This window comes from Sorex araneus, chromosome X (genome assembly GCF_027595985.1).
Source record: "Sorex araneus isolate mSorAra2 chromosome X, mSorAra2.pri, whole genome shotgun sequence".
Classification (NCBI taxonomy): Eukaryota; Metazoa; Chordata; class Mammalia; order Eulipotyphla; family Soricidae; genus Sorex; species Sorex araneus.
In genome coordinates, this window is record NC_073313.1 from 251,573,022 (window position 1) to 251,592,395 (window position 19,374).

Consider the following 19,374-nt stretch of genomic DNA (forward strand, 5'->3'; position numbering starts at 1 on the left):
TCTTGGAGGGACTGCCACTGGCTATGCTCAGAGCTTAACTCCTAGCCCAGCACTCAGGGATCACTCCTAGCAGGGACTGGGGAAGGAGAGCCAGCCGGGCATGGACCCGGAATCAGCCTCGGCAAAGGCAAGCACCTTACCCGTCTCTGGACCACCTTGCCTGAGTCTGCTCTTGCGGTCAGGGCCTCTGTTCGTGTGTCCAGCTGCGCAGACCCAGTGGGATGGAGGCGCCAGGAGTCTCCCGGGAGCCCTTGGGCTGTTGACCAGCAGGGACAGCGCGGGCGCCACCCCTCTCTGGGCCCGTCTTTCCTCACTTATTCACGAAGTTGGTGGCGTCGGGACTTCTGTCTGAATGTCCTCGGTCAGGAGTCAGGGCTCCCCCACGGCAAGGCAGCGACAGCCTCCGAGATCTTGAGGACAGGACTAGAGAGGGTTCGGTCCCGGCCTCCTGGTCTGCTGCGGGAAGGCGCTCGGGAGCTGGTGTGCGGGGTCGCGAGGGCCCACGGGAGTTTCTCTCCACAGAGCTTCCTGCAGGGGCTGCTCACCAAGGACCCCCGGCAGCGGCTGTCCTGGCCAGACCTCCTGCATCACCCCTTCATTGCTGGCCGTGTCACGAGTGAGTCTCGAGGGGGCCCGGGGCCCCGTTACTGCCCTTCCTCACCGTGACTCCCTCCCTCTTCTTCCCCCTGCCTCGCATCTCCCGCTCTTCCCGGGCCCGGCACCCCGCTCCCGCTCTGTCACCTGGGGACGCTGGCTTGGTCGCTGACCGAATCGAGCAGGGCCCGGTCTCCCGGATGACCACGCCTTGCCCCGTCTCCCCTCCCCGCAGTACTCACGGAGCCCGCAGGCCCGGATCCAGCGACCCCCTTCACCAGCCGCCTGCCTCCAGACCTCCAGATCCTAAAGGAGCAGCAGGCCCGGCAGCTGGCCCCCGCGGGCACCCGCTCCCGGATCCTGCGACAGGCCCGCAAGCACATGACCGAGGAGCTGGAGCCACGGGTGCGAGGCGCCGTGGGAATATGCTGGGGCCCGAGGAGGGAGGAGCCCCGCCGCCCGCTTGGCACTGCCCTCATCCTGACCACCTCCTGCCTGCTGCCCACAGGAAGAGCGGCGCGCCGACCCCAGCCCGGGGCATGAGGACAAGGCTGGCCAGGGGCCTCCGGACACCGCCCCTCCGGCCAGACCCCAGCTCCCGGCTCAGGAGCCGGGGCTCGTGCCTGTGGCCTTGCCCTCAGAAGCGAGGAGCAGCTGGGCTGAGTGGGGGGCTGGAGAAGCCCCTCCTGCTCCTCGGTAAGGTGCTGGGCTGGGGCCGGGGGGAGGAGGCACCTTGGGCTTTCGCCAGAGCAGATGCTGCACAGGCCCGAGTGTGGCCGGGTTCTGGGGGTCTGACCATGGGCTCTGGGATTCCAGAAGCTTCCGCCTGACTTATCAGAAGACTCAGGGGCAGCGCTTTCTCTGGGACTCAGTTCAGAGACTAAAAGGGAAAGAATCACCCATGAACTAATGAATTAGGTTGTGCTGTTGTTGTTATTGTTGTTGTTAGTTTTTCTTCTTCTGGGGAGCCAGGGATCAAACCCAGGATCTCATGCAAGCAAGGCAAAGTGCTTTACCTCTAAGCCATTTCCCTGACCCCAAGAATCATCTTTAAAAGGGACGATTGGGAGCCAGAGCAATAGTACAGCAGGTAGGGCATGTGCCTTGCTCATAGCAGACCTGGGTTTGAACCCCCAGCACCCTGTAAGATCCCCCGTGCCTGCCAGAATTGATCCCTGAGTGCAGACCAGGAGTAAGCCCTGAGCATCACTGGGTGTGGCCTGGAAATAAAAAAGAAATCCTAGGGCCAGAGAGAGTATCACACAGCTGGTGGGGCACTTGCCTGGCATGCATCAGCCTAGGCTCGATCCCTGACACCACGAGTGGTCCCCCAAGCCAGGAGTGACTCCTGAACCCAGAGCCAGGAGTAAACCCTGAACACCTCTGGGTCTGATCCAAGAATCAAAGAAAAAAGGAAAGGGAAGCATACTTACTTGGGGAGGGAGGGCTGCTCCTGCCTCAGTGCTCAGGAGTTGCTCCTGGACTGTGCTCTAGGTAGCATGCAGTGCTGAGGATTGAACCTGGGCCTGCAGCATCAAAGGGAAGACCAGGTTGAGAGCCACAGATAAGATCTACCGAGGGGGACTAGAGACTCCGATCCAGAGCGGGATGGGAATGTCAGAGAACTCAGAGGGGCTCGTGCTTTGCGTGGGAGGCTCAGATTGTCTCTGGCACCCATTATCCATTCCCCGCCCCCCCTTCCCATCTACCTCCCCAGCACTGCCCGGTGTGGCTTTCAAGGGAACAAGGGGGAAAGAAACAAATCCAAAGTGGCAGGGCAGGCACGATGTCTGCCTGTGTCTTGGGCAACGTGTCCTAGAAGGACACTCCTTTCCCATCCTGGACGTCTGCTTCTTCCCCCACTGGAGGCCCCCTGAGACCCCCCCGCCCCCCCGCAACTCCTCATGGCTTCCTCCAGCAGGGAAAACCGGATCACGCAGGATTGTGAACCCAGCGCATTCCCCGAGCCGGGCCCGGAGGTGGAGAGCAAGCGGAGCCTCAGTGCCGAGGACCGGGAGAGCGAGGTCAGCACCGGGGGCCCGTCTCGGCCTTGTCCTGGCCGCGGGCCTCCCTCCCCACCACGCTCGCTCCCTTTGAGATGGCACAGCCCATAGAGCTGGCCTACCTCCGTCCCCAGCCCCTGCACCCCGGGTGGTCCCCGGAGCTTTATCGGGAGTGATTCTTGAGCAGAGGAGCCAGGAATCTGTCCTGAGCACTGCGTGGCCCAGAAACTGTAACAAGACCAAAAAGAAATGCGTCCTTCGGGCCTGGAGAGAACTCCCATCTGAGACCTGCATACCGGAGGCCCGGGTTTGAGCCCTTGCACTCCGTATTTGGGCAAGGCTGCATCCAGATGTGTGTAGGGGCTATGTCCAGCTCAGAGTTGGGGATATTTCAGGTAGAGCTCAAGAGATCAAACCTTTTTTTTTTCTTTCTTACCCCCCCATCCCTGCCACCCAGTTTTATTTTATTTATTTTTTAAATTTACTTATTTATTTATTTGCTTTTCGGGTCACACCAGCAATGCACAGAGGTTACTCCTGGCTCTGCACTCAGGAATCACCCCTGGCGGTGCTTAGGGGACCCTATGGGATGCTGGGAATCAAACCCCGGTCAGCCGCATGCAAGGCAAACGCCCTCCCCGCTGTGCTATCGCTCCAGCCCCCACCCAGTTTTATTTTATGAAAGCACAGAGAGGTTTTAGACTGTGTTCCATCACCGATCCTGCCACCAAGCTGTTTCATCTTCCTTCCACCAGGTTCCCCCACCTGCTGCCGGCCCTACCGCCACGGTCTTTCTAATCCATCCAGAGTGTTTCCTCCTAGGGACAGGCCCTGGTTTGTTCTCTTATAGTCTGGATAGAGGATGTTCCTGCCTGCTTTTAATTACAACCTGTGCTACACGGATACTTTTCTATGCCTTTTTTTACACGTGTGCCAGTGTTTTCCAGCAGACATCAGGGACAGACCCCTCACGTCCTGCCAGCTGTACCTTTCATCTATTTATTTATTTTTTTGGTCTTTTGGTTTGAGTTTCCGATCTTGGGGCCACACCCAGTGATCACTCCTGGAGGTGCTGGGAATCGAACTGGGGACTCCAGCATGCAAAGAAAACACTCTTGCTATGGCTGGAGCGATAGCACAGCGGGTAGGGTGTTTGCCTTGCACGCGGCCGACCCGGGTTCGATTCCCAGCATCCCATATGGTCCCCCAGCACTGCCAGGAGTAATTCCTGAGTGCAGAACCAGTAGTAACCCCTGTGCACTGCTGGGTGTGACCCAAAAAAGCAAAAAAAAAGAAAGAAAACACTCTTGCCCTTTGAGTCATTTCTCCGGGCCCAGCTGTACCTTTTAGAAGTGGTGGCAGGACGGTACAATGGTGATGGACCTGATATTGGAGTTATGTGCCTGAGAAATCATCATTAACAGTATTGTAAATCACAGAATCTCAAGTTTTTTTTTTTTTTAATGTGGTGTAGCACAGCGGGTAGGGTGTTTGCCTTGCGCTCGGCCAACCCAGGTTCAATTCCTCCATCCATCTCAGAGAGCCTGGCAAGCTACTGAGAGTATCCCGCCCAACACAGCAGAGCCTGGCAAGCTACCCGTGGCATATTTGATATGCCCAAAACAGTAACAACAAGTCTCACAGTGGAGACGTTACTGGTGCCTGCTCGAGCAAATCGAACAATGGGAGGACAGTGCCGTGCTACAGTGGTATGACCAGAGTGATAGGACAGCGGGGAGGGCATTTGCCTTGTACACAGCCAACTGCTGTTCTATCCCCAGTGTCCCATATGGTCCCCCAAGCACCACCAAGAGTGATTCCTCGATGCAGAGCCAGGAGGGAATAATCCATGATTATAGCTTGGTGTGACCCCAAAAGCCAAAATAAATAAATAATTTTTTTTTTTTAATGTGGCATCGGAGGGCTGGAGCGATAGCACAGCGGATAGGGCGTTTGCCTTGCACGCGGCCAACCCGGGTTCAGTTCCCAGCATCCCATATGGTCCCCTGAGCACTGCCAGGAGTAATTTCTGAGTGCAGAGCCAGGAGTAACCCCTGAGCATCTCCGGGTATTACCCAAAAAGCAAAAAAAGAGAAAAAATATATGGCATCAGGCCCAAGATGGAGCAGAGTGGTAGAGCACTGGCCTTGCGCGTGTGAAGCCGAGTTTGAGCTCCTGAACCACCAAAAGACAGAAAACCAGACCAGCGCTGAAACACAAGCAGACGCACGTCTGTGCCCTCGGAGCCCCTGGCTGAGCAGTGTGGCCTTGTCCCAACCCGCCTCTTCCCTTTACGGCTGTTTCGGTGACAGGAGGCCCCACCCTGTCCTGACCGTGTGGCTCCCACCAGCAGTGCTCGCTGAGCTGCCCTTCCCCCAAGCACCCAGTCTTGCCAGAAGTCGCACTTCTACTGGAGGCTCTCAGGTTCTGGTCCTCACATGTGTTCCCTCCAGAGCCAAACCCCTTTTCATGACGCTTTTGCGCTGGGTGGCGGCATGACTGGGACGCACTCACAGTGCCAGGGGTGCCAGACGGCAGAGCTGCTGGGATCCGATACCTGAGTCTCTGGGATGGTGCTTTGGCCCATGTGGGGCGCCGAGAGTTGAACTCGGGACCATACGCTCGCCAGGCGGGCACTCACCTGCCCTGGTGCAAGTTAGTGCTCGGGGCCCGCCAAGAATCCTCAGGTTGGCCACTGCTACCCGTTGACCTGCTGTCCTCCTCTTCATCTCTCTCCTCGCTCAGGAGGAAGACAGTGACAGCGAGTGGCAGCGGCTGCTCGAGACCTCTGAGCCTGTCCCCATCCAGCTGAAAGCCCCCCTGACGCTCGTCTGTAACCCTGACTTCTGCCAGCACCTTCAGAATCAGCTGCAGGACACAGCAGAGCAGGTGAGGCCAGAGCGAGGCCCCAGATGGCCCTGCCCGACAAAAGGAGAAGGAAACGGTCCCTTTCCACTCCCTGCCGGGTGCTGCCCGTTCAATTCAAGGGGGTTTGCCAACCTTCTTGCTTTCTTTGTTGTTGTATTTTATTTTGTTTTGGAGCTACACCACATGGTGCCCAAGGCTTACTCCGGGCTCTGCACTCAGGAACCTCTCCGGGTGGGCTCGGGGACCATATGGGATGCCAGAGATCGAACCCAGGTCAGCCGCATGCAAGGCAAACGCCCTACCCGCTGTGCTATCACCCACACATTTTTTTTTATTGTGGCTTACTTGCCATATTTTGTGTGATAATATGCTAAAGAGAAGATTGTTTAAGGACCACAGCGGGTTGGGTGCTTGCCTTGCATCTGGCCAACCCGGGTTTGATTCCTGTCACCCCGTATGGTCCTCCAGGCATCACCAGGAATAATTACTGAGGGCAGAGCCAGGAGTTGCTCCTGAGCATCACTGAGTGTGGCCCCCCCGAAAAACAACAAAGAAGAAAGTCCTATTTGAGGGGTAACATTTTAGGTCACTGGCCGAGGGGCCTGGCCTGGGTGTGAGTCTGTCCGAGCCGGACTGTCCCTCCGTCAGGCGTGAGGTGCTCCCGCCCTCCTGGTTCATCCTCCCCGTCCAGTGTGCCCTGGTCCCCCGGCCTGCTGGGATCTGGACTCCTGGAGGCCCTGGCCCCTGCCCGTCCTGACTGCTGTGTGTGCCGTGTCACCAGATCCTCGGGGGCCTGCTGGAGGGCGCGGCCCAGATCCTCCCGGCGCTCCGCGTCCTCAGCAGTCTGCTGGCCAGCTGCGCCGACTCGGCACTCCTGTACCCCTTCTGCCGTGAGGCGGGGCTCCCGGAGCTGCTCCTCCGCCTCCTCAAACACAGCCAGGAAAGCAGCAGCGTCCAGCAGGTGGGTGCCGGCCGTGCCTGGGGGGGCTCGCCCGCCTGCTGCCACAGCGAGGCCTCTGCCACTTGCCCCTCTCTTTTCTTTGCTCCTCCTCCTCCTCTTCCTCCTCTTCCTCCTCTTCTTCCTCTTCCGCAGCTTCCTCCTCCTCCTTTCCCCTCCTCCTCCTCCTTCTTCTTCCTCTTCCTCCTCTTTCTTCTCTTCCTCCTCCTTCTTCTTCCTCTTCCTCTTCTTCCTTCTCTTCCTTCTCTTCCTCCTCTTCCTCCAACTCCTCTTCCTCCTTCCTTCCTTCCTTTCTTCCTTCCTTTCTTCCTTCCTTCCTTCCTTCTTTCTTCTTTTTTCTTTTTCTTTTTGGGTCACACCCGGCTATGCACAGAATAATTCCTGGCTCATGCACTCAGGAACTACTCCTGGCGGTGCTCAGGGGACCATATGGGATGCTGGGAATTGAACCCGGGTCGGCCGCGTGCAAGGCAAATGCCCTACCCGCTGTGCTATTGCTCCAGCCCACCTCTTCTTCTTTTTTTAACTCTGGGGCCACACCTGGCAGTGCTCAGGGCTTATTCCTGGCTCTGTGCTCAGGAAATCACTCCTGGCAGTGTTTGGGGAGACTTAAGGGGTGCCTGGGATCGAGCCTGGGTGGACCTTGTGCCAGGCAAGCATCCTCCCCGCTCTGTTAGGGTGCTGGCCTAATCCAGTGCCTCTGAGGCCCGCAGGCCAGGTCCGTCCTGGAAGCAGACGGGGTGCGGGCCCCGGACAGGGGAGCGTTGGCCTCGCAGGCCCAGGCTCCGGACTGTCCTCCCCCCCGCTCCTGCCCCTTGCTGCCATGATGTGGGAATGGGGCCCTGGTGCCGCCAGATCTTCTGACCTTCCCAGAAATGTTCAGAATCTAAATTTTTGTTTCCCTGGTTTGGGGCCACAGTGAGTGTGCTTGGGGCTTACTCCTGGCTCTGTGCTCAGGGATGACTTCGGGATGCACTAAGGGGAGCCTGCGTAGTACTGGGGTAACTGTGTGCAAGGCAAGCACCAGAACCCCTGTCCTGTCTCTCCGGCCCCAGACATCTAGATTCTTATGTGCTGTTCCCTAATACTTAGAGCACTGTGCTTTGTTTTTATTTGTGCGGGGGCGTTTGAACCACACCTGGCAATTCTTAGGGGAGCCGCGCCGCGGCAGGGATCCAACTAGGGTTGACCGCATGCAAGGCTTAATGTCTTACTGTCTCACTGACTACCGCTTTGACCCCGAGCACTGTGCTTTGGAGTGTTTACTCCATTGGGCCAGGGAGACAGCTCAGGGCTCAGGGACGACCTGGGTCAGACCCTTGGCACTGGCCGAGTTGGCTGAGTATGACTAGGAGTGACTCCAAGGTCCCCTGAGCACTGTTTGGGAGCCCTACCAAAGAAAACCCAGTGAAAGCCTGGGTTTTGGGGACCTGTTTTGAGAGCAGGGTCCTGCCGTTCTGCTCAGGCACTGACCTGTGGGCGGCCACCAAGCTGGTCCACGGAAGAGCTCGCATGGAGGCCCTGCTGGGCCCACAGCTCCTGCTGCATTGGAGAACCGCAAAACTTTGCTGCTGCATTTGTTTTGTGAAGCTTTGAACCTTTTTTTTCCCCCCGGTTTTTGAGTCAAACCCAGAGATGCATAGGGGTCACTCCTAGCTCTGCACTCATAAATTACTCCTGGTGTTGCTTGGGGGGACTATATGGGATGCCAGGGATTGAACCCAGGTCGACTGCATGCAAGGCAACCACTGTACCTGCTGTGCTATTGCTCCGGCCCCCAGCTTTGAACCTTTAAATGCGCTTAGGAAAAAATTGGAATTTTTTGGGGGTTGGACACACCCAGCAGTGCTCAGAACTTACTCCTGACTCTGCACTCAGGGATCATCACTCTTGGCAAACTTGGGGGACCCCTGTGGGATGCTGGGAATCGAACCCAGGTTGGCATGTGCAAGGCAAGCCCCTCCCTGCTGTTCTGTTGCTACACCCTTGCTTGAGCTTTTTTTTTTTTTTTTTTTTTTTTTTTGCTTTTTGGGTCACACCTGGCGATGCACAGGGGTTACTCCTGGCTCTGCACTCAGGAATCACTCCTGGCGGTGCTCAGGGGATCATATGGGATGCTGGGAATCGAACCCGGGTCGGCCGCGTGCAAGGCTAACGCCCTACCCGCTGTGCTATTGCTCCAGCCCCTCGCTTGAGCTCTTTTGAGAAACCAGACTTGCTACTCCCAAATGCAGTGCGGCCAAGCAAGACCCCTTTCCAGCTGTCCACTGGCTGAGGACATCCCCAGCCTCGTCCTCTGGGTTCGCCCGGCTGGGGCCTGCTCTGCCTTTTCACTGCCCTTCCCACTCCTCCACCCCGCCCCCACCTCACCTGACTCTCTGTCCTCCTTCCTGGCAGCAATGCTGGTACGGCGGCCTCTTGAGGGACCTGCTGGCTGCAATCCAGGCCTACTTCACCTGCTCCTTCAATCTGGAGAGGAACCAGACAGGGGACAGGTGGGACAAGAGGCAGGGCTACCCTGCTGTGCAGACTCAAGCACCCGTCCTCATAGTCCCCATCCCCCCAGTTCTGGAGCAGCTGAGGGGGTCAGAACCCTGGGCCCCGACAGATTCCAATGATCGACCCTTCGGGGTCCAGCTAGTCTCATGCCTATTTTTGGCTGGGGGGAGTACATCCGCTGTACCTGGCTCTGCACTCAGGGATCACTCCTGGCAGGCTCAGGGGACCATGTGGGCTGCCCAGGGTTGAACTCGGGTCGGCTGTATGGAAGGCGAGTGCTCTATCCACTGTACTATTGCTCCAGCTCCCCAGTTACAATTTTTTTTAATTAGTTTGTTTTGGCAGGCTACCCATGGCATGTTCAATATGCCAAAACCAGTAACAAGTCTCACAATGGAGATGTTACTGGTGCCCACTCGGGCAAATTGATGAACAACGGGACCACAGTGCTGCAGTGCTACAGTTTGTTTTGAGGCCACATCCAACAGTGGTCAGGTGTTACTCCTGGCTCTGTACTCAGGAGTGACTCCTGGTGGGCTTGGGGGCCGTGTGGGATGCTGGGGATCGGACCCAGGACAGTCACATGCAAGGCACACGCCCTACCTGCTATACTATCGCTCTGGCCCATTGACTTGTCTTTGTTTTGGGTTTTTGTTTGTTTTTGGGTCACACCTGGCAGTGCTCAGGGCTTAGTCCTGCCTCTGCACTCAGGGATCACTGCTGGCTGGGCTCGGGACCCTCTGGGATCCCAGGGATTGAAGTCAGCCACAGGGAAGGTAAATGCCTTACCCACTGTATATTGCTCCGGCCCCCAACTAGTCCCACAAGACCTTCAGGTTTTAGGGTTCAGCCATCCGTAGGACCCTCGTGGACAGATGAAGAGGGCCAGAACTGAGAGGGTGGCACGGAAAGGCTGCGGTGTGTGGGGAAGGCCGCGCGTGTGCGTGGCGAGCAGCGGGGCGGAGGGTGTGCAGGCGTTCCTCTGCCTGCCAGGGCCGCAGGCTTTTTGCCGAGTGTGGAGAAGAAATCAGGGGCTTCTTTTCCCCCCTCAGCCTGCAGGTATTCCAGGAGGCCTCCCGTCTCTTCCTGGACCATCTGGGGAAACTGCTGGCCCAGCCCGACAACTCGGAGCCAGCTCTGCGGAGGGACAGCCTCCTGGTAACCTGCTTTCTGTCAGCTGCCACCTGGCTCTGTCACTCTTTTACTTTGGGCTGCCGAGGGTGGGGTCAGGGCCAGATGACACATTAGCAGTGCCTGCAGTGAGCCATATGCCACCTGAGGGAAGAAAAAACTCCATTGTGAAGGGAGCGGGGCCAGCAGAGAGGTGGAAGTTAGCAGGCCTAAGACTGGGAGGGTGGGGTCGGAGAAACAGGACGGTGGGCAGGGCACGTGCCTTGCACACGGCCAGCCCAGATTCATTCCCCAGCACCCCATAACGTCCCCCGAGCTCCACCAGGAGTGATCCCTAACTCAGAGCCAAGAGTCAGCCCTGAGTAGAACCAGGTGTCACCCAAAAACCAGAAAAAGAAAAGAAAAAAAAACATGGAGAGAGCCCATGGCAAGTTTATACAAGATCCCAAAGGTCTCCCGAAGAAGACAGGCTCAGGGCCACACGGAGGGTCAGAGAAGGACTCTATCGCCAAGCGCTGAAAGCATATGTGGAAGGTTGCCCGGTGCATGTGGTGGGGCCGTGGGGAGGATGTGGCCGGCAAGATTCAGCCTGCACAGGCCCGGCAGTCCGACACAGGATGCCCATCTCCGGAAGCAGTGGTGGAGGTGTTTCTCCCCGGAGAACCTGGCGGATCTGCCTGCTTCCAGCCTCACTTGTCCTGTGAGCTAGGCGAGAGAGGAGGTTTTGTTTTGTGTGTGTGTGTGTGTGTGTGTGTGTGTTTTGTGGGGAGGGAAGCACACCCAGCAGTGCTCAGGGGGTAACTCTTGACTCTGCACTCAGGAATTACTCCTGGCGGGGACTATACTGGATACTGGGGATCAGTTCGTGTGCAAGGCAAAGGCCCATCCCGCTGTAGTCTCGCTCTGGCCCCAGGAGGGTTGTTTTGGTGGGGGTCACACCCAGTGGTGCTCAGGACTGACTTCTAGCCTTCCACTCAGATCAGTTCTGGCGGAGCTCAGGGGACCCGATGTAGTAGCAGGGGCTGAGCCCCGGTCTGCCGAGTGCAGGCATACACCTGGCTGCTGTCCCTCCCCCCGGCGTCATTCTTGCCTAGCTCGCTGTCTATTCCATCCCTTCTAGACCGAGCACCTGTTTAGCATCCCCCACTCCTTCAGGCTAGGAAAGTTCTGCTTTGGTTTGGGGCTATACCCAGTAGTACTTGAAGACTGCCCCCTGGCCCTGCCCTTGGCTTCAGGGACCATGCACGGGCAGGGGTCAGACCTGGGGTTCCACACACAGTGGCTGTGCTCTGCCCACGGAGATCTTTCTGGTACAAGTCAGGAAGCTTTCCTTACACATCTGCCTGCCGCTCGCCATGCTGGTGCTTCTCAGATGAACCTATGCCACGCAAAGTTGGGAGTTGGTACTCCACACCCCAAAGTTCTGGCTCAGTCAGACTGGGCTGGGACTCAGCAGTGCCCAGGAAGTCTTACCCTCGAGATGTAGAAACACCGTTTGGAGGAACATCCTGGGAGAGAACAGAGACCAGAGACTAACATGGATGCCTCAAATCCTGATCTTGAACTGTGAAGTCGATTCAGAGGCCTTTTCTGGGCGAGGAACATTAGGAATTAAAGTGCTGACCCCCGGGGTTGGAGTGATAGCACAGCGGGTAGGGCGTTTGCCTTGCACGCAGCCGACCTAGGTGTGATTCCCAGCATCCCATATGGTCCCCTGAGCACCCCCAGGAGTTATTTCTGAGTGCAGAGCCAGGAGTAACCCCTGTGCATCGCCGGGTGTGACCCCCCCAAAAAAAAGGCAAAAAAAAAAAAGTGCTGACCCCGAGTTTTTTGGTTTCTTTTTTTTTCCTGAGGGGGGGTGGGTGTTCTGCACCTGACGGTGCCCAGGGGTCTTCTAGCAATCCTTGGGGGGTCCATGCAGTGCCTGCGATGGAATCTAGTTAGCTACAACGTGCAAGACAAAACAAGCGTTTGCCGCCCCTGCACGCTGCTCCCCTGCCCCATCTCGCCAGTCCTAGATCCCAGTTGTTGTGTTTTTTTTGTGGGTTTTTGTTGTGTGTGTGTGTGTGTGTTTTTCTTTTCTCAGGTGCTCTCGGGATTCTTGGTCTTTGCGTGCCATCCGGTTGATGGCTGTGTGTGTGTCTCCCACAGTGCTTTGCCGTCCTGTGTGAAGCCATGGACGGCAACGGCGGGGCCATTTCCAAGGCCTTCTACGCCAGCCTGCTGAGCTCACGGCACGCCGTGGTGGACGGGCTCCTGCACGGCCTGACGGTTCTACAGCTGCCCTGCCACAGCCCGCCAGGTAGCCGGCGCTTTGGAGAGCCCCGTCCTCTGCCCGGGCCGCCGCCCCGGTCCCCCCGCCGCTCGCCCTGCTGCTCTCCCCAGGGCGCCCGCCCCGGGCAGGTCCCACGGCCGGGCGCCGCCAGCACGCGTGGGCCCCGGCGCGAGCCTGCCTGGGCCCCGGCCCCTGCCTCTTGGCCTTTCTCCCTAGGAGCCCCCCAGGGGAGCCAGCCACCGCAGGAGCAGAATGAGGACCTGCAGGCCACGTTTTCCACAGTGCTGGCGGCTGTGTGCATGGCTCCCGTGGGGATGCCCGGCTGCCTGCAGGCCAAAGAGCAGGTGGGAGCCTCGTGGCGGGCGGGGGGCTGGGCATGGGGGCGCCAGGGTCAGGGGAAGGCCTGTCTGCCTCCCGACTCCACGATTCCTCCCTGCGCCCCGGGAGGCCCCGAGGTAGCCAGCACCGCGCAGGCTGGGCCCTGCAGGTGAGAGCGATGCCAGGGCTTAGTGCCGCAGGGGCGCCCTCCCTTGGCCTCTCGGCCAGAACTCGGAGCTCTTTTTCCTTTCCCGAAAGCTTGTACATGTGGGGCTTCATGCCACCCCTGCAGTCTGTGCGTTCAGGGGACCCTATGAGGGGTGGGGGTGGAGCCAGGGCCGACTGGGGGTGAGGCAAGGCTCTATCTAACCCCATATCCGGGCTTTGGGTCTCTCCCGCTCTGTCCTCCCTCCCCTCCCCACCCACAGACCTCGGGCTGCTGTAGGATCTCGAGTGTCCTTGGGAAGGCGGGTGGAGGCTGGGGGGGGGCGGGTGACCCCCCAGGGGCATGGAGAGTCCTGTTGAGTCAGGGACTGAGAGCAGCGGCTGTACCTGTAGATCTCGCAGTACGTGGCTGAGCAGCTCACGGAAGATGGCAGCCTGCTGAGGGCGTCCCTCATCTCCGGCCTGCAGCATCCTGTCCTGTGCCTGCCCCTTCTCAAGGTACCACGCCTGCACCCTCGAGCCCTCACCCGGGACCAGAGGAGACTGGACCCCCCAGGAGCCTTTCTGCTTTTTTTATTTACTTTATTTTGGGTTTTCAGGCCTCACCTGGTGATGCTCAGGGGTTATTCCTGCCTCTGCCCTAAGGAATCACTCCTGATGGAGCTCGGGGGACCACATGGGTGCCAGGGATCGAACTGAACCTGGGTTTGGTTGAAGCATCCTGTTGCCTTGGCCTGTGGACAACCTGGGTTTGAGCCCATAGGGTCCCCTGAGCCCCGCCAGGAGTCCCTGAGTGCACAGCCAGGAATAACCCCTGAGCATCACCAGGTGTGGCCCCCCCAGCAAAAAACAAACAAAAGGCAAACACCCTATCCACTGGGCTGTCGTTCCGGCATCCCCTTTCTGCTTCTGAATCAGTCGAGGTGGAATTGCAGTTTGTCCTCCCCCCCTTGACCAGAATCCCCGTCTCTGCTGTCCCCGAGGCTTGGTTGTTCCTGGCCCAGAAAAGTGGGGACACTGGGGGTGTGGAGAGGCTCGCCTGGAGGTGCAGGGTGGGGGGCCGCCCTGCCTCAGGGGAGACTCCCCTCCTCTTAGGTCCTCTACTCCTGCTGCCACGTGAGCGAGCGCTTGTGCCAGCTGCTGGCTCAGGACCCCCTGGCCTGGGAGTCCCTATTGCAGTTGGTCCAGGGCAAGGTAGGTCAGGGGCGCCAGGGGGCCCCGGGGGTGGGCACGGCCGGGTGCCTCTTCTTCAGCAGTCACCCTGATGTCTCAGCCTCTCCTTGCAGGTAAAGATGGTGGAGTGCGAAGAGTCCATGGAGGCAACCCTCTACCTCCTGACCCTGCTGGTCATCCGGCTGCAAGATCTGCCTTCTGGGTGAGTCCTGCAGCGGGCGTCTCCCCACCTGGCAGGCCCTCCATGGGGCCGCCCGTTCCATAGGAGGGGCTGGGAAGAGTTTCCTCTACCAGGAACAGACCTCATGGCCCAGATTTGCTTTGTGCCTCGGAGGGGGCAAGGTACCATGGGGGTGTGTGTGTATATGTGGGTGTGTGTTTTGCAGTGTTTGCTTTGTGCCTTGGAGGTGACAAGGTAGCATGGGCGTGTGTTTGTGTGTGCGAGTGTGTATTTTGCCTTTCTGGACAGGGCGTGTTTGTGTACATGTGCGTGTGTGCGTGTGTTGCCTGTTGCCTCTTTGGGCAGGGGTGTGTGTTGTGTGTGTGTGTGTGTGTGTGTGTGTATTTTGCCTTTCTGGACAGTCTGGACAGGATAGGTTTGTGTGTGCGCGTGTGTTGCTGTTACCTCTTTGGGCAGGGTGTGTGTGTGTCTGTGTGTGTGTGTCCCTCCAGACGGCTGCCCGTCTCCCCTTCCAGAATGGAGGAGCTGGGCCCTGAGATCGCCACCCTCTTCACCCGCTCGCCCGTGGTCTCCCTCGTGGTCAGTTCTCGGCCGTCCCCTCGGGAGGGTGGGGGCCGGGGGCGCTGGGCGGTGCGGCGTCTCGGACCGACCCCCCTCCCCGCTGCTCCCCCAGAACGCTGCTGCCTGCCTCCTGGGCCAGCTGGGCCAGCAGGGCGTGGCCTTCCACCTGCGGCCGGCCGAGTGGATCGCCGCGGCCACGCACGCGCTTTCGGCCCCCACGGAGGTGAGGGGCGGTGAGGGGCGCCCGAGCCCGTGGCCGGGTCTGTGGCTGGGGTGGGCGGGGCCGGAAGTGCCGCCGGACCCGGATCTCGCTTCCCCGAAGTGCGGGTACCACTTCTGACGCTTTCCCTTTGTTCCCTTTTATTATTAAAATTTATTTTGATTATTCGGAGTGGGGCTGCGGGGGGGGGGGCACAGCTACCAGTGCTCAGGAGCAACTCCCCGCTCTATGCTCAGGGGAGACAGGGGCCGAAACCGCTGTCCAGGGGCACGCAAGTGCCTTACCCCAAGTGCTCGCTTGCTCTCTCCAGCCCCCTGTTTTGGAAAAGGAAGTTTTATTCGTTTGGTCCTGGGGACCATCCTTAGCAGTGGGACCCTGTGTGGTGCCGAGCCTGGACCAGGGTCAGTGGCACGCAAGGACCTCTCGTGCTGTCTCTCCCGCGCCCTCTTGCCTGCCATTGAAACTTTATTAAATATTTTGGTTCGCGGGCTTCTGGCAGAGTGCTCAGAGCCGGCGCCCAGCAGTGCTTGAGGGATCGTCCTGTGCCAGGGCTTAAAGGCCTCCTGCCCCGTTGAGCTCTCTCCCAGGCCCTGCTCCTTTGGGGGCAGGGGGCCGCACCCACTATGCGCGGGGCTTACCCTGGCTCTGCACGCAGGGGTCACTCCTGCCTGTGCTCCGGGGACCGTATGGGGTTCCAGGGATCGAACCCTGGTCAGCCTCATGCAAGACAAGCACCCTACCTGCTCAGCTATCGCTCTGGCGGGGCCCTGCCCTTTAAGCTTTAAGAACAAAGGGTAAGGGGCCTGGAGAGACGGTGCAGTGGGTAGGGGCAGTTGCCTTGCACACAGCAGGCGCAGGTTCCATCCCCGGCATCCCATAGGGGCCCCTGAGCACTGCCAGGAGTGATCCCTGAGTGCAGAGCCAGGAGTCAGCCCTAAGCGTCACTAGGTGCGGCAAAAAAAAAAATAATAATAAATAAATAAATATAAATAAAAAAAATTTAGTGGCAATAGCACAGCAGGTAGGGCATTTGCCTTGCATGCGGCCAACCCGGGTTCGATCCCCAGCATCCCATATGGTCCCCTGAGCACCGCCAGGGGTAATTCCTGAGTGCAGAGCCAGGAGTGACCCCTGTGTATCGCCGGATATGACCCAAAAAGAAAAAAAAAATTTCTTTCTTAAATGTGAGTAGAGGAGGGAATAAGTCTTGTGCTCTCCCATTGCCTCCTGTCTGTGACAAGCTCGTCCTGCCGTCTGAGCGCCGAGCGCTGGGTGCACGGGCCCCGAGGCCCACCGCTCCTCTCGGCCCCTACCTGCTGGCTTCCTCCCGCCAGGTCCAGCTGACTCCGCCGGGTGGCTGCGGCTTCTACGATGGCCTCCTCGTCCTCCTGCTGCAGCTCCTCAGCCAGGAACAGGTACGTCCGAAGGGGTGAGAGAGAGAAACCGGGCACTTGCGGGCGCCCTACCCTCTGTATTCTTGTGCCAACCCAGTTCTTATTCTGAATTTTGTTTGGATTTTGGAACCACACCCAGTGGCGCCCGGGGACTCTTCCCGGCTCTGTGTTCAGGAGTGAGCCCTGGTAGTATTCCCGGGGCCACATGCAGTGCTGGGGAATCACACTGGGGTCAGTCACATGCAAAGCGAGCACCTTGACCCCTGTACTGTCCCTCTGGCCCCAAGCGGTCTTATTTCCACCCTGCCCCTCCCCTTTGTTGCTGCCCTGGAGCCCGGGGTCCCACTCTCCCAGGTCTGGCAGTCGGTCACACATCTCCTGGACGGACCCCCTGGGGGCTTCACAACAGGTAGCGGTGCTGGCACTGCCCTCCTTTCACTGTGGTTCGGGATCTCCAGGGGGCTGCCTTTCTGGCCTTGTGCCTGTCCCCAGGGGCACGGGGCGAGGTGCACACATCTCTCACCAAAGGGCTCACTTTTTTGGCAGCTCAGCTCACCCGGAGTCACACCTCTCTGGTGTTGGTGGGACCAGGTTGTACATCCCTCACAGTGCTGAGGGATGGAAACGGGTGGGGGGGGGGGCGTTCACTGGTGACGACTGAGCTGTCAGACCCGACATTGGTGGCCAGGACCCTGTTTGGCACGTGCACTGCGTCAGGCATCGAACTCGCACTCGCCTGCTGGCACAGCAGCCCACCGATGCCCCCCCGGCTCTTTGCCAAGGGCTGTCAGTATGGACCCTCTGTGCTTCCTCATTCCCCACGCGTGTGGGGTTCCAGGGACTCCAACCCAAAGACTCACCTGGGCAAGGCAAGCGCCCTGCCGTGGAGTCCCGCCCCCAGCCCCTAAGGGTTCTCTCGGGAGCTGCCTCAAAGCTGTCCCTTCTGGGTTCCAGCAGAAGTGCGCAGGGCAGGATGAGAGGCCAGGGGTGGAAAACGTGATAGGAGAGGGAAGCCGGGCAGACCGGAGAGAGCGTCCAGCAGGCGGGGTGTTTGCCGTGCACGTGGTCCACCCAGAGCCCGTACGGTTCAGGATGGCTTTCTGAGCGAGTGTTCAGTCAGAAGGAAGCTCTGAGCAGCACTGGGTGTGGCCCCAAAACAAAAACAACAGGACAAAAAGAGGACCCAGCGCTGGAGCCATAGCACAGAGGGTGGGGCGTTTGCCTTGCACGCGGCCAATCGGGTTCGATTCCCAGCATCCCATATGGTCCCTCAGCACCGCCAGGGGTAATTCCTGAGTGCAGAGCCAGGAGTAACCCCTGTGCATCGCCGGGTGTGACCCCCCCATAAAAACAAATGGGAACCCAGGCCACAGGGAATCTTAGGGGGAAAGACAGAAGGAATTCTTTTCCCTTTTTGTTTTTTGAGGGCAGGGGGTTGTGGAACCTGCACCCAGCAGTGCTCTGGGGCTGCTCCCGGCTCCGTGCTCGTGCTCGGGAGCTGCTCCCGGCAGTCCTGGGCGGAGCATCTGGAGCAGGGGTGGGGCCTGGGCCCGCTGTGTGCCCCCGCTCAGCCCGCGGCACCATCTGCCCGGGCCCTGAGGGGCGGCTCCTGGGGCGGTACCCCTCACTGGTCAAAGCCGAGGGTGTGAGAGGCCTTTCCTCCTCCCGCCCCCTGACCTGGACCCCTCGCCACGCCTTCAGTCTCGTCTCCAGCAGGGCCAGGGAGGCCCGGTCAGGGACTTGATCAGCTCGGACATGTGGACCATTCTGTGGCAACGCTTGTGGCTGGCCCTGCGGATCCCTGGGGTGTCCCCGCAGGAAGAGGAGCCGCCCCCTCTCCCCGGAGCAGAGCGCCCCCAGCCGAACTGGGTGCTCATCTCGCCCCACGGTACCCCACCCCCACCCCGCCACCACCTGGGCAGGCGGGTCTGACCCTCCCTCCCCAGGGGGCAGCCTGGAGCTGGGGGAGGTGGTTCTTGGGGCCGGAGCACCTGCTTGCATGCAGGGAACCCCAACTCCAGTCACCCCAGCACCCCCAGGCCAGGCTCCCATCTGCCCACCCCTGCCCAGGCGTGGTGGAGACGGGCTCACGCGGGGCCTCCCTCCCGTGCCCGTGCAGGCATGGCGGCCCTGCTGAGCCTGGCCATGAGCGCCTTCTCCCAGGAGCCCCAGCTGTGCCTGAACCACCTCTCCCAGCGCGGGAGCCTGCTCATGGCCACCCTGGAGCACCTGCTGTCCCCCGGCTTCCTGCAGCAGCTGGTCCAGGCGTGAGTGGGTGCCGTGGGACTGGGGAGGGGGGGCGGGGAGGACATCACCGCCAGCCAGGGTGGAATAGGCGAACGGGCCGCCCGAACCGTCTCCCACGCTCCACGCTGCAGGCACCGCGGGGCCGAGTTCCTCCCCATCCTGGTGCTCTCCACCTGCCAGCTCCTCTGCTTCCCCTTCGCCCTGGACGTGGACGCGGAGCTCCTGGAAGGTATCTTGACTGACCTCACAGCCGCTCATGTCGCGACCCACCTGCTGCAGGTACCTGGGAGAGTCCCCGGGCCAGTGTGTATGCAGGGGTGTGTGGTGGGGGGGGCGTGGAGAGGATTCACCCTAGACTATCCCGGGGCTCTTTGAGGCCTCCTAGAGGGAGGGCGCAAACATTCAGGCCTGGGCAGAGGCTGTGGTTGGAGCAGGGGGAGCGGAGGGGCTGGGGCCTCGCCCCCTCTGCCCATCCCCCAGCTGCCTCGTCTGGGCAGGAGCCCCTTCCCTGGCGGTTCTTGGCATTGGGCAGGTCGAGGGTCTGAGGAGGCAGTGGGAGGCCAGAGAGATGGGAGGGCAGGGGAGAAGGCACTTGCCACGGCTGCGGCCAGTCCCAGTTCAATCCCTGCCACCACTTAATTGTCTCCCAGGCCCCCGCCAAGGGTGATCCCTGAGCACAGAGCAGTCTGCAGGCACCACTGAGTGCCCTCCCCTCCGCCCCTGCAAAGAGACGGACGAGACGGAGGGGCAGAGGCCTCCACACGTGACCCGTCCCCGAGGCCCCTGG

General features: G+C 59.8%; 1 protein-coding gene across 1 annotated transcript in view; it reads left to right on the forward strand.

Moving 5' to 3' along the window:
* Positions 1 to 19,374, forward strand: part of STK36 (serine/threonine kinase 36) — a 29,564-nt gene that overhangs the window by 7,519 nt on the left and 2,671 nt on the right. Inside the window, exons 7-25 of the mRNA XM_055123165.1 lie at positions 523 to 616; positions 830 to 999; positions 1,103 to 1,290; positions 2,516 to 2,618; positions 5,343 to 5,486; positions 6,247 to 6,426; positions 8,821 to 8,918; positions 9,975 to 10,080; positions 12,205 to 12,355; positions 12,545 to 12,672; positions 13,205 to 13,309; positions 13,907 to 14,005; positions 14,098 to 14,186; positions 14,681 to 14,744; positions 14,839 to 14,949; positions 16,281 to 16,361; positions 18,042 to 18,228; positions 18,460 to 18,607; positions 18,719 to 18,866. Of these exons, the coding sequence (XP_054979140.1) occupies positions 523 to 616; positions 830 to 999; positions 1,103 to 1,290; positions 2,516 to 2,618; positions 5,343 to 5,486; positions 6,247 to 6,426; positions 8,821 to 8,918; positions 9,975 to 10,080; positions 12,205 to 12,355; positions 12,545 to 12,672; positions 13,205 to 13,309; positions 13,907 to 14,005; positions 14,098 to 14,186; positions 14,681 to 14,744; positions 14,839 to 14,949; positions 16,281 to 16,361; positions 18,042 to 18,228; positions 18,460 to 18,607; positions 18,719 to 18,866 (2,394 nt within the window). The remainder of the gene's footprint in view (positions 1 to 522; positions 617 to 829; positions 1,000 to 1,102; positions 1,291 to 2,515; positions 2,619 to 5,342; positions 5,487 to 6,246; positions 6,427 to 8,820; positions 8,919 to 9,974; positions 10,081 to 12,204; positions 12,356 to 12,544; positions 12,673 to 13,204; positions 13,310 to 13,906; positions 14,006 to 14,097; positions 14,187 to 14,680; positions 14,745 to 14,838; positions 14,950 to 16,280; positions 16,362 to 18,041; positions 18,229 to 18,459; positions 18,608 to 18,718; positions 18,867 to 19,374) is intronic.